Source organism: Drosophila subpulchrella, chromosome 3R (genome assembly GCF_014743375.2).
Source record: "Drosophila subpulchrella strain 33 F10 #4 breed RU33 chromosome 3R, RU_Dsub_v1.1 Primary Assembly, whole genome shotgun sequence".
NCBI lineage: Eukaryota > Metazoa > Arthropoda > Insecta > Diptera > Drosophilidae > Drosophila > Drosophila subpulchrella.
The window spans coordinates 18,965,963-18,980,300 of record NC_050609.1 but is presented as its reverse complement, the minus strand read 5'-3'; the positions used below and the strand labels follow the sequence as shown (position 1 = coordinate 18,980,300).

At 44.2% G+C, this 14,338-nt stretch overlaps 1 protein-coding gene across 6 annotated transcripts in view; it reads left to right on the top strand.

Moving 5' to 3' along the window:
• LOC119562448 (5-hydroxytryptamine receptor 1) overlaps positions 1 to 13,197 on the top strand; it is a 54,425-nt gene extending 41,228 nt beyond the window's left edge. For 3 of the 6 annotated variants that reach the window (XM_037875660.1, XM_037875650.1, XM_037875644.1), the window contains 2 exons: positions 3,291 to 3,369; positions 9,430 to 13,197. In XM_037875660.1, the coding sequence (XP_037731588.1) occupies positions 9,798 to 11,483 (1,686 nt within the window). In that variant the 5' untranslated portion in view covers positions 3,291 to 3,369; positions 9,430 to 9,797 and the 3' untranslated portion in view covers positions 11,484 to 13,197. The remainder of the gene's footprint in view (positions 1 to 3,290; positions 3,370 to 9,429) is intronic. The other 3 variants (XM_037875647.1, XM_037875636.1, XM_037875667.1) reach the window with 1 other exon arrangement.
• Positions 13,198 to 14,338: the final 1,141 nt, after the last annotated feature.

Sequence of the window (14,338 nt, the reverse complement as noted above, 5' to 3'; positions counted from 1 at the left end):
TATATTTCGGTTGGTGCGGCAGGCGGCTTGGGTAATTGCATTGAAATGGGAAAATAAAACGGCTATAAATATGCCCATTGTGTGCCAGTGCGATTCCAGAGCCAACAATGCGCGCCATAAATTAACTAAATTGAAAACCATTTTGGTGCAGCGCTTTTCAAAGCTCCGTTCCACCCAAAAACCCCCGACCTTCGGTGCCGGCAACACTTTTATATTCATTACATTTCGCAGCGAGCTCGAGTCTATTGTGCCCTGCCTTTGAAAGGGAAACTAAGCTTTATTAAAGGTCTGGTAATTATGTGTTGCTATTGAACTGACAGCCGTTCCTTTTTTGTGTTCTGCGGCCATTGAAAAATATTAAAAGTGCGGTTTGCGGTAGTGAATATGACAGGTAAATATAAGAGTTTAAAAAAGTGAATAAGAATGTTAACCATATGACTTGGCAATTATAAAAAATAAGTATTGATAGGCGCACTTTTTATTTTTTGCCATTTACCCAAATTAAAAGAAGCCCATTAACAAATTGATAATTAAGAAATGCGCCGATACACAGAAATACTTATTTGATTTATTTAATATTCCTGCAATAAAAAACGTTTTTACATTAAATCTCAAAAAGGCGCATGAAAAAGTCAGTCGGAAATGTAATCTGCTTGTTGTAATACCCAGTAAGAGCATTACGAAGCCAGCTCAGAGTTCTGTGCAATATTTCGTAGCTTTTTTCCCTCTTTGATGCGCTTTCCGCTCAGTGCGCACATAAATATGCAATAGAAACTTTTCTCACGTTTTTGATTGCATTTTTTGTGCAGCGTCATAAATATTTAATGTTTACTTTCGCCAGCAACCGGAAGTTTCGGAAGTGAGCTTCATTCTTTATACCCCCTCTCAGCACTCGGTGATCCACGCCCCTGAATCCTTGCAGTGTAGATGGGAATCCTTTATTGCTTTTCAAAGTGGCCGGCGGTAAATAAAGGCAATGTGTTGAGTGCGGCGGATTTCCCCTAATGTCCTTATTAAAAAGGGGACTGGATAACACGACTCCTTGGCAATGTTCTCAAATGTGGCCAAAAACCACACGATGCACTTCATTAACTTAATTAAAAATCTTGGCAGAAGCTGGGCAAATAGCGCATGTGAGTGCACGAAGGGCGGCAAGTGTAAGTGCAAGAACCGCAAAGCGAGTCATTTCCAGCTGAGTGCAAATAATGCGCTTCCCACAGAAGCACTGAAAAAAATCGAGGAGATATCTAGAAAATGCGAAGAAAAAATTTAAAATGCGTCAAAAAATATTTCTAAAATATTTAGTAGTTACTTAAAATCACTTGTGAAGGTGTCTAAAAGTATGCTGCGATATGTTTCCAATCTTCTCATTTTATAGCATCCTTGTAGATACCTTTAAAAGTGTTTAGAAGACTATTATTTTTTTAAAGTATTTTCTCCTTTGTTTTACACAATTTCTCCCCGTGTAGCCACACAGATGCAGCACCCCACACACACAGTCACTTCCATAACGCAGCACACGGAGCGTAAACTCAATTAAAAACTGTCGAGCTGTTGCCGCCATGCCGCATTTCGCCTGATGACGGAAGTTGATTATCTTTATCCAGTGTCAGAAAAACACACACACATGTCGCTCTCTCTGTCCCGCCTTTCTTTTCCCTGGGTTTTTCCAGGTTTTTCCTAGCTCACTTTGTTTTTTCCCATTCACACTTAACGTGGCATGCAAATGCATTGTGCGATTCGTTTTGTGCGCCCTTGGAATCTCTTCTATTATGGCTTGTAATTTATATTTTCTTGTTACCTTGGGTGCCGGCGTAGGTAATTGGATTTTAAATGCGCCTGCATTCATAAATTAGCCCTCTAACTGGTTTGGAATGCACTAGGTTCGAGCAGAGGCCAGCACAGGAAGTGAGCCAAGTCCCTTGCTGAATAGCCAGATCTCATAAAAGTCATTCGGGAATCGTGCTTGGCCAAATAAATTTGTCATTCAACAGAGCGACCGCAAAGCTACACAGGAAAAAATACAGCTATATCAATCGCCCTCTAGGTTCTTATATATTTTCTGGAACCTAAGAAACAGAAACTATACAACAATCATTTCATGAAAATCTTTTAAGCCAGTGTTTTATAATATCATTGGATTAAATAAAATCAAATGGAGAATTGTATGAGGTCGGATCATAAATCATAAATATTTTGACTATTTCAAATACCCAAAATATTTTCTAACAATGCCTGAAAGTAGGCAGTGGATTCGGTAAATATATAATATAGCATTAACGCTTATAGAGGTTCTAAGTCTTTGTTGAAAATAAAGAGTATATATTTCTCATACCATATTATTATCAACACATGTGTTTTTTTGTGTAAAATTATTATCACGTAAACTGTGTAGTATTTCTCTATAAGCCCGTCCTTTATACTACGCTTGCTGTGTGGGTTCATCTAAATGCAGAATAGAGCAAACAAAGTCACAGCGAATGGAGTGATTGAGGTTCCCAGTGGCTGCATGTTTGGAATTTTTACGGGGTGTGCACTCCCCCGCCCCCTTGTGCGCCCGTTCACCCCTTTGTGCCACCCCCTTTTCAGACAGCCAGCAATATCTGCGCTGCTCTGCTGCACTCTGTTGCAAATGCAATGCCTACAATGTCTCGAATGCGGCTAAGCATGACGTTGATGAAGCGCATGCAACAGCTCAACTTAGTTGAAGGTTCATGGAATGGCAGGCTGATGTTGCTGTTGCTGCTGTGCGTCGATGTTGCCGCTGTGCGGCGATGTGTTGCTGCTGTGCAGTTGCTGCTGCCGGCTAAATTTGTTGCTGACAATTTCTTGTTGGCGCCCGCTGTTCATGTTGTGGTTTAGTGTGCGTGTGTTCTAGACGATAAATTTTCAATTTTGCAACTGGCGTGGGCTGCCCGACTTTCACCGAGTTTCCCTGTTTCGCTGCGTTTGTGTGAGTGAGCAGCGCGCGCTTTAGCGTTTCCGCCTGTTTAGCCACCATTCAACGCAGCACAACATGGCGTATGATTGATGCCGTCTCTGGCAGACACAGGGGCTTATTATATTTACATAAAAACAAAATCTCGCGTGGTTAAGGGCTGAGATGTGGTGGGGCTGTCGCGGAAATTCTATACGTCATGACTCGGGATTTGATGGAGCACCTGACACACACACACACCCAAGGAGGTGGCTGGCAACACCACCTCTTAATACACCCGCTTAACTCCCATTATGCGTTTAGGTTCTTTAATTACTTACACACACCTCATCACTTATCGCATTCATTGCAGAAACGCGCTGAAGACGTCCGCTGAGCTGTAAGACGTAGAAAGAGACGGGTAGAGACGCAGCGAAAGAGACAGCAGATAGGTGAGTCTTTCAGCTGGCTTTAGGGTACATATGCGAAAGACCTAAAAAATCAATTAAAGCACCAGCTCGGCGCTATGGCGAAACATTTCTAATCTTTAAATTGTATCATCAAATGGGATAAGACAGGAAAACCTTTGAGAAAATATGGCTTGAAAGAAGAAATGAGCTTAAATATACAAAAAATCTTTTGAATTAATAAATAGCTATTCTACTAGCTTATTTTTGTTGACACAAATTTTTGATTGGTGCTTTATAAGAAAATTACTTTTAATTCTCTTTCATAGTGCTATGCTATTATTGCAATAGATAAATTTGCATTTGGTTTCCCAAACTCTTGGCAGTTTTCAGGCTTTGCTACTCTTGTTCCATAGATTTTTATCTAACGTTTACTGCATATACTTAACTTTCCGGGGAATTTAATTTTGGCATTATTGCAAAGCAGCAAATGCATTCTCCAGGGCACTTTGGCCCTTGGAAAACAATTCAATTAGTGGCAGCTAAGAGACAAAGTCATCCGGCAGCCATATAAAAAGATTTTATGACTCACTTGCAGGATACTGGGGATCCTGGGCAAAGGCGTACCACGCTCGTCCGGCATTCTCATAAAAGTCAGCATAGTCAGTACATTGAGTGGAAAATTGTTGGGCCAAGGATGCACTTTGTTGCGATGCAGCTGCAGCTGCAGCTGCTGCATTTTCCCCAACCGGATTAGATTGCATTAGATTAAGGCTTCAGCATCAGATGTCCCTTGCTTTGTATCTGAAACTGGGATTAAATGGGGTCCTCTGTCAGGCGGGCGAAAAATCAAATCGATTGCAATTGCAATTGGCCTGGTGGTGAGCCATTACATTGATTGAAACCCCAGACTAGTACGTGTTTTGCAGGAGAAGGCCAACAAGTTGGAAATTTGCCAGCAATTAGCAGCTGTGGGGCCACGCCCACCGGGCTGCCGAAAGGCCGGCAGGACAATGGACAAGGACAAAGGCGACACTTTACCGGAAAATATTTCCGTAAATAAAGGCGAAATTACATTTTTTATGATGATGTCACAGCGCGCCAGAGAAATAATTTTAAAACCAATAAATTGTGCGAAAAAACAACCGACAACAACAGAATGAGCTATAAAATGGCAACAACAAATGTTTGACTTGACAAAACGGGCATTTGTGCAGGGAACATAAATTCCTCTGGCGGGGAATCATCGATGTTCCTTTTTTTCTGGGACCTCATATGGGTGTTCGTACCATAAATAATCAAATGAAAATAACAAAAGACTATAAGGCGCAGGTCCGCAATATGCAAATGGCTGGGTGGAAATGTGAAAAAAGCGTATTTCGTGATGTTTTCCAGCAGGAAACGGAAGAGAAGACAGGCCGTACCCGCAATTTATGTAAAACTCCGTGCTTTATTACATCACACACGCAGAACTCCGCTCACTTATATGCAAATCATATGAGTCATACGCCCACCTAAACTTTAAATGCAAAAGCATTATCAAAAATGAAACACCAGTGAAAATGTCAGACCAAGAAGGATGCGAATTCCTAAAGATAAGCAAATGTTTTTGTTCGCTCTCCCGTTTCTACACATGTTTTCCGAACAAATTTTATTATGCACACAAATAAACAAACATCCACATCCCGAAATGCCTACATATGCCAGGCATTTCACACGAACTGTTGTTCGACACTCTCGAACAAAATTAATGGCAAACAATGATCTGCTTTTCCACTTTCCACTCACTTTTATGAGGCTCTGACGCAGTCCTTGACTTTGGGGAAAGTGCTGAGCGAGAGGTGTGCCATGCACGATATTTGATATTCCATTTAAAAGGATTGCCCCACATGATGCTGGGTTATTTCGTCTGACAGACTGCTCTAGAGAACCACATTTAACTTTTCACAAAGAAAAAATTCAAAGCGAAGGTCTGGAAAAAGGAAATGGAAGAAAGTTTTAGATTTACACAATTATAAAATGTTTGCAATCATTATTCCGACAGGTTTTTCTTTGCATACTTTCAGGTACCTTTATAAGTGATTTCAAAGCCCTAGTGGCTTGTACAACATTCCCTAAAGTAAAATATGTCAAAGCTTTCAAAAATATTATTGTGTAGCTTTATAGCTTAATAATTTTAAAGGATATGATGATTTTACAATGTATAAAATTTACGAGAGTCCTTGTTACACATTTGACAAGCTGTCAGGAATACATATAAAATATGTATTCATGCTAAGGAATATCTGATAATGGTTTTGCCATAACATGATTAGAAGTTTTCTTTTTGATTAAAAAATATCTGTGTTTTAAGAAGTCTGAATAGATTAAAGATGTTCCATTCTGATTGCTTCCCTTACTTTGTTGCCCTGTGTAAGCGCGCTGGCATAAATATATGATTCAAAATCAACGCATTTATTATTTACAACCAGCCAGCGCGGAGCGAAAAAAGTGTAAGGCAATGTAAACCAACAGCAGCTTGACACATAAACATCAAGTGCGCAAGAATTCGCCCCTCGGAAGCCCGTTTTGGGCCCTTTCCCTGGCTTCCAGCCAAGGAGAGCCCCGAAAAGGGGCGCCAATGTCGACAGCGGCAATTTAAAATTGCTGGCTTTTTAACTCGCATCCATTTACAGCAATTTCGTGAGCTCTCGAGACGTGTCCCTCGTGTGATGTGTCAGGTTGAAATTACATCGGGCACTTGGCAAATGGCAGGAATGCTGCAAGGATAACACATGCCAGTGGGCCATAAATAAGCAGGGACGGGGCAAAAATTGAATGCGTGGTAGCCGGCTTGAGAAATCAAATTTTATGACTTTGTAATTGAAAAGCGCTGGCGAGGCATATGAAATGAGTGCGCGAACGTGGCGTATACGCAACCTCACGCATTCGCCGCGGCTGCACGGATTTTAATTTCCCGAGGTTTTCCTCAGACGGTTCTTACTTTTCTGGATTTATTGCAGTTTTTTCTGTCGCAATTTACTTAATGTCTTGAACGATTTGAAAACATTTAGAAAGACACCTAAAAGAATGCTTTAAAAATGTGGGTCGAACGATACATTTTGCAGTTGCATACTTTCAAGCAGTTTTCAAAAGGATTTTAAATAAGTACAGCCTTAAATTGCCCTCGTTATAAGTGTTTTTCTATGTTCTTCCAAAGAAACATATTTATAAAAAGGTACCATGAAAGAAGAGAGCTTACATTGCGCATACGCCTGGTGGGCTGAACAGATTTTAATCTCCAGAGGCTTCCCGCCTGCTGTTTCTGCCCCTTTTTTGGGGATTTATTACACTGTCTCAATTTACCAGTGACTCACTTGGCTCGTGACTTTCGCCGCTCAACCCCAAATCAGCTTGGCTTTAAAAATGCTGTCTGTGTGTGGTAAAAAAGCGAGCAGAAGTGCTTAATGCGCCAGAGTGCCGGCGCCAAGCCAAGCCAAGTCCCATAAAAAAGCGGGGGCGGCGGCTGCCGGGGGCGGGGCAGCAGACCATAAACTGCAACCATCAACTGCATCGCATTCCCTTTCGAGTTCCTCAGCTTCTCGGTTCTCCGGTCTTTCGAGTGGCTGCTGTGGGGGATACTCAAGCGGGCTGCTCGAAACAATTGCCAGTGATATCTGCAAAAATTAAGTTTACGCTGGCTGATTTTAAAAGCACTTTATGCGCATCCAGCTCTTATCTCTTCCCTGGATGAGCTTATTTCGGGGTGGCCAGTGGAAACTTAAGGATTTGCAAGCGTCAGCGCGGCCATAAAATATATTTTGTGTTAACTGAAAGGCGAGCCAGTAGATCCAGTACAGCACTTAATAAGCCAGGAGTATGGAAGGGTGTGGTGGGCATGGCATAAATCCAAATGGAAATCTCCGCAGTAAACTATTTGCTGGTTGCCAACTAAAATTACTCTTGTTTAGCAACTGGGTTCGGATCCGGTTCCCCCGAATTTGGATTCGGATTCCGGAGGAGCTGCTGAAGAGGGACTGTCAGCAAAGTCGAGCGATGCGGCAAACCTCAAGACGCTGCCGCAAAAGCCAGAGAAACCGGCAAATATTTGAAAAGTTCTCAGCTCACAGGGGCCGGAATGCCAAAAACGAGGGCGGGAAAGTGGCCCATGCAGGACGAAGGACATAAATATTAAAATCTATGAATATTTACGCCCCTGTCGGCTCTGGCAATAGTACAAATAAGCCCAAAAGCGAGGCTTCCTGAGCTGCCAAATCGGCCGCCATTGCGCCCCCGAACGATTCATAATTAAATTACATTATTTATGTCCTGTTGCCAGGAGAATTCATCCGGACAGGAGGGCTTAGAGCGGCTTACGACTGCTGTTTGCTGACCAAATAATTGGGGCCATCTTGTCCCCTTGATTAGCATAATTAACACCGAAAGTCGCTCGAGCGCAGCCAGCCGCCAGAAACAATAAATTCGAGTGCACTCGCACAAACGGCCAGCATCGCAATCACGGAATGAACTCGTGCGCATTGCCAAATTTCCACATTTCCAAATTCCGAATGCCAAACAATTTCCCCCTGAATTTTCCAAAAATTGAAACGCACACACTGCAATGTTTTCGCATTGCTATTTATTATTATACCCGACCGATTGGTTTGCCAATTTTCGTGTACATACCCCTTTGTTGTTCGATTTGTTTAGAATTTAGTGCCATTCGGCATGGATAAGGCTGAAAATTGTCAACTGTTCCCAGTGGCTTAAAATGAACTGGGTAATTTCGAGCGAACATTAAATGCTGTGTTCGAGGGAGGAAGTCTTTATAAATTTCAATTTTATTTAAAAATGGTTAAGAAGTTTTGGTAAGTATGCTATATCAAATAATGCTGTAGAATTTGACATCTTTAAGCCAAGAATTTCACATTTTTAAGATTACATTCACATTAAGATTATCGTAGTTCTAATTATCGGATATAATAACTTCAAGTTTGACTAAATCTAAAGAGAACTGAAAGCTATGAAAATTCTTTAAAGCGGAATTTCCTATTCATCCATTTTCCAGGCTCTTTCCGAACCATATTTTGTGAACCCCTGGGGAATAGTTTTATAATGATGCTGGGCTCGGGCCTAATGTTTTGCCCTCCTGTTGTTTCAGGTTTCACTCGGTTTTTGAGTGTCGAATGGCTCACACCTGTGTGGCTCAGGTGTGGCATCGTCTGGCCGTCTAGACGCCTTTGCCCCCCACCGATTTCCCTGATTTTCGGGGCTCAATTGCCACTTGGCCGCCTTCAATAAATCGGGCATTCAGACACATGGCGTTTTTAAAGCTCCTCTGATGCTTCTCGATTGTGAGCGGTTCGACGACACCTTCAGCAGGCCTCGAAATGGAATTCAATTAGGGAGAAATGTATAAATTGTATTTCTTATGCCTTTTCCCTATGACTTCCACTGACCACAAAGGGCGGGAAAAGCTGGGAAATAAATAAAAATGCCGAACGGAAGCTGCCCAGGAAAATGGCCGCAACAATGGCGTAGGCGCCACCGCCTTTTAGCTGCCCTTTGTTTATTTGTTTCGCATTTCCAAGAGCGTCAAGTGCCTGTGGGCGGTAGAAAGGGGCGGGGGCGTGGCTGCGGTTTGGGCCAGGCAGTGAGCCAACAATTCAATAATCAAAAGAAGCATGAAAATTAATACAAAGGCAGCGAGAGCAGGAGGGAGGGACCCCTGATGATTCACCGCCTGGCCGGGAAAATGGGGAAAACTCTTAGCGAGTACACAAACCATCCGCCGATGGCCCCTGGGACATGAAAACGCGTTTCGCGGTTGTTTCTCTTTTATTTTCCTTTTTACCACCGCCCGCATTGTTTCATTGTTTAAAAATTTTCTCTGGAAATTGTAACAACTGTGACCATCATTAGGGCGACATGTGCGTGAGCTGAGGTCTTTGTGTGGCTGGAAAAGTGGCGAGGAAAATGGGAAAGCATGCGAAAGCGTGGGATGAAAGATTGCCGCAAGCCCCTGAATTTTATGCGAATTTAAATTCAGACTTTAAGACGCGGCCATTTGCACTTTATAAATACAGCTGAGTAATGAATTTTTCTCTCGTCTTTCTTCTTTTGCAGCCCTGGCGACAATCACAGAGTCCACGAAAACGACTGCAGAGATTTATTAAGAGAGATACCCGCGTACAAGGCATAAAAGTCAATGACCACATCAACTGGCGACCGCAGGCAGCGATTTTATTAAGCATACGCCCCCACATAAATTAGTAATCAAGCCACGCGGCCCCCGGCGAAACTAATAAGAGGGCTTTATTTTTATTGAAATTATGATTAATGATGTGGGCTGCGTACGCCGTCGCGGTGCGGTGGCGTATACGCAATGATGCTGAGGCCCGAAGAGGTGACAATGCTGGGCAGCAGGTCGGCACTGGGTTGCTCATACGCCGCGTTAGCCCGCTCCCGGGCCCACCACCATTGAAAGACTGCCGATGGCCGTGTCTGGACAGGATTGGCGGCGCCATCAGAGCCACCGCCCGCAGAGGAGCCACAGGAACCACCCGAACCACCACCAGAAACTGATCTCCACCGCCACGCTGACGCTGTTCGTGCTCTTCCTGAGCAGCTGGATAGCCTATGCGGCGGGCAAGGCCACCGTTCCCGCTCCCGCTCCGCTCGTGGAAGGCGCGACGGAGTCGTCCTTGTCGTCCTCGTCCTCGTCCTCGTCCCTGCAGGACTTCAACAGCAGCAGCGCCTTCCTGGGGGCCATAGCCTCCGCCTCCGCCTCGGCATCGGGATCCTTCGGGCTCTCCTCGATGAACAGCAGTCCCATTGCCATAGTCTCCTACCAGGGAATCACGAGCACAAATCTGGGGGACAGCAACACCACCTTGGTGCCCCTTTCAGACACTCCCTTGCTGATAGAGGAGTTCGCAGCCGGGGAGTTCGTGTTGCCCCCCCTGACTTCCATATTCGTGAGCATTGTCCTGCTGATCGTGATCCTGGGCACTGTGGTGGGCAATGTCCTGGTCTGCATAGCCGTCTGCATGGTGAGGAAGCTGCGGAGGCCCTGCAACTACCTGCTGGTGTCCCTGGCCCTCTCCGATCTCTGCGTGGCCCTGCTGGTGATGCCCATGGCCCTGCTCTACGAGGTGCTGGAGAAGTGGAACTTTGGCCCGCTGCTCTGCGACATCTGGGTGTCCTTCGACGTGCTCTGCTGCACTGCGTCGATCCTGAACCTGTGTGCCATCTCCGTGGACCGATACCTGGCCATCACGAAGCCCCTGGAGTACGGGGTCAAGCGGACCCCGCGGCGAATGATGCTGTGCGTGGGGATCGTGTGGCTGGCCGCCGCCTGCATCTCACTGCCCCCGCTGCTGATCCTGGGCAACGAGCACGAGGACGAGGAGGGCCAACCCATCTGCACGGTGTGCCAGAACTTCGCATATCAGATCTACGCCACCCTGGGCTCCTTCTACATCCCGCTCTCGGTGATGCTGTTCGTCTACTACCAGATCTTCAGGGCGGCGAGGAGGATTGTGCTGGAGGAGAAGCGGGCCCAGACGCACCTGCAGCAGGCCCTGAACGGCACAGGCTCGCCGTCGGCCCCGCAGGCGCCCACTCTGGGCCACACGGAGTTGGCCAGCTCGGGCAATGGCCAGCGGCACAGCAGCGTGGGCAACACCTCGTTGACCTACTCCACCTGCGGTGGCCTGAGCAGCGGCGGAGGAGCCCTCGCAGGACATGGCAGTGGTGGCGGGGTGAGCGGCTCCACCGGACTGCTGGGCTCGCCGCACCACAAGAAGCTGCGGTTTCAGCTGGCCAAGGAGAAGAAGGCCTCCACCACCCTGGGCATCATCATGTCCGCCTTCACCGTCTGCTGGCTGCCCTTCTTCATCCTGGCCCTCATTCGCCCCTTCGAGACGATGCACGTGCCCGCGTCGCTCTCGTCCCTGTTCCTCTGGCTGGGCTACGCCAACTCCCTGCTGAACCCCATCATCTACGCCACCCTGAACCGGGACTTCCGCAAGCCCTTCCAGGAGATCCTCTACTTCCGCTGCTCCAGCCTGAACACCATGATGCGGGAGAACTACTACCAGGACCAGTACGGCGAGCCCCCCTCGCAGCGGGTGATGCTGGGCGACGAGCGGCACGGGGCCAGGGAGAGCTTTCTCTAGGGGACTTCCCAGGGGACTTCCAGCAGGATCACAGGCCACCTATCTGAGCTGCTCGAGGGTTCTTCTCTAGGTTTCCGGACGAAGACGACTCCTCTGCTCGACACACTCACCCACTTAAGTATACACACTGGGGTGCAGAATCTATATAAATTAGGAAGTGTAAAGTTCTAAGGGGGAAAGGTAGTTTTTGGACTGTTTAAGGTAGGTTAACCTTGGGCTCTTAAAGAAGATTATTGAATTGTTGGAAATAGTTCTGCCAGAAAGCATAATGCATTGAGTATTATAAATAATATTAAAATATATTATTTTAGAAATGTAAAAGATCTTCAAAAATACTTACAACTTGAAATTATTTAAATACTTTCTCATCAAATTGAGTTCCATGATGTCTTTGTAAACCCATTGGCCCAATAAGTAACATTGAAAGCTGTCCAAAAACTAAGTTCCACCCTATGTGACCACCCCAGTACACACACATGGATATTTGTATGTAGTAGTGTTAGTAGTGCGTATCTCTGTATATGTGCACCGCCCCAAAATTCGCATTATACATGAGTATTTCAAGTGCGAACTGTAGACGACTCCTCTAAATGTAACTTGTTGTTGTAATTTTAAATGTAGAACTAAGCAATACCACACACAAACACACTCACACACACACACGGTTGTAACCGTGACAGGTTTCTACGGTTCCTTTTATGTTTCGAAAACAATCAGCACCGGATATGAGACACAATCGTTATCGAATCTATTGGTACCTCCCCTGAAAACAAAACCCGAAATCCCCCAAGTCCCATCCTGAAATTTGCCAGCGTAGTTAGTTAATTTGCGATACTCAAACTGAGCCAAAAATTAAATTTACAAACTGCGGAATGCAGCCAAAAGTTAAGCCTACTGATTAACCTAGATATACTTATGTTTTGTGCAAGAAGCTATCCACTGTAAATACCCAGCCATCCGCGGCTCTGTCTATAACATATATATAAATATATAGAGAAAGTAGCCTATATGTATACACTACGCTCAAGTGAGAAGAACTAAATTGTATTTTGTAACTTTCTGCATTAGTCTTTCGTTGTATTTTGTATGAAAAGTCACGCCTCTCTGTGATACCAAACATTAAGCATTACTTTTATGTTTAGATCGAAGCTGCATCAAACGTACTACACACATACCTATACATATAGCTATAGTCAACTAAGTGTGCATGTTTTTATTGTATATGTATGTAGCACTGCGAGAAGTGCATTATGATATTCGCAACAAACCAACAAACAAAACAAACAAAATCAACCCACGAAAACGATTGAAACTGAGCTATTCGTAACTTGATGAGATAAACTATCAACTATTTACATAACCCACACGCATACACCCCCACACACACACCCATGAAATTAAATGAAATTGAAAATTGAAAACGGAAGATGGTTAATGAAAATGAAAATGAAAAACAAACAAGGGCAAACGAGCATGACAAAACTAAGCGCAGCTAATTATACGCAAACCGAACTAAAGTTCATTACAAAAACAAACATCAAATATTATAATTAAAAACAAAAAACAAAGTAATTGAGGATAACAAACAAAGAAAAACTAAAACACTTTCCGAGTGAAGCTTACAAAACTGCAAAACTGCATTTGAAAACTGTTTTCCCGAAAAAAGCGTGCGGAAATTATGGCATCAAATAAAAGGCAAACCGTATCAATGTAACTTTCTTGCTCTAGAGGTTGTTTTTAATGTTTTGGGGGAAGGGAAATCTATAAAGATAATATATCTCTGGCTAAGGTAAGGTATTGAACAACATTCTTAAAAGGAACTGATAACAAAACACTGACTCAAGTAGAAATCTACAAAAGGTGTCTAAAAGTATGCAATGAAAATAGTCTTATTTTGCATTGAATCCCTTTGACTTTAGGACTTAAATTATATTGTTGCATACTTTTAGACACTTTAGTAAGTATTATGTATCTAAAGACGTCTTGACAAGAGAGTTAAAATGACTAGCGATCTCTCCTTTTATTTCGTATATTAAGAGCTCCTTGCAAGGCATTTTTTTTGCCATGCTATACAAATAAATTCTGTGAAAGCGACAGGTTTAACTTACTAGAACTCACACAAAAAACGGGTAAAAATCAGAAACGAATTCAAATCCAACGAATGCGATTCGCAGCAGCTGCTGGCAGCCTGTGCAGCTGAATGTCAACTCAATGCGCAATTTAACTGACTGGCGGGCCAAAAACATAGAAAAGCAGCTGCAAGCCAGTCGCCCATCGAGTGCATTCACCATTCAGCATTCAGCTCATTGCGAATGACAAGTTGGGCAAACGTGCAAAATGCACAGAAACGGAAACGGAAGTGAAAAGCGTTCAGGGGAGAAAGGAGTGAAAGGGAAGGGGCAGGGAAGCGGCGCCAACATGGCGTTCCTGCCAAAAGGCAAACACTAACAAACTAACAAACATCTGCGGCGGAAGCCCTCGAAATGTGCGATGCTGCATGCAAATATCTGCACATTCCCCAGTTCCACTTTCTGTGAGGCATAAACAAGGCGGGGGATCCTAAGCAGCCGAGATTCCAGGAAACAGAAGCTCGAAAAAGGGTATGACAATGACAAAGTGAGGCGGATCTGACGGCGCCAGCAGCGGAATGCGTCTCACTAGCAAAAAGTATCACCGAATTTGACAGCATGTTGGTATGTTTCTGGGGATGCACTGAGAAAAAAAATTATGAACATTAAATAACAAAAAGTATACTACTAGGATAGACAACATTTTACAAAATCTCCATTTTAACATCCAGCTATGTTGATTAAAAAGTATTTTAAAAATTGGTTTTTTGAAATTCGTATTATTGG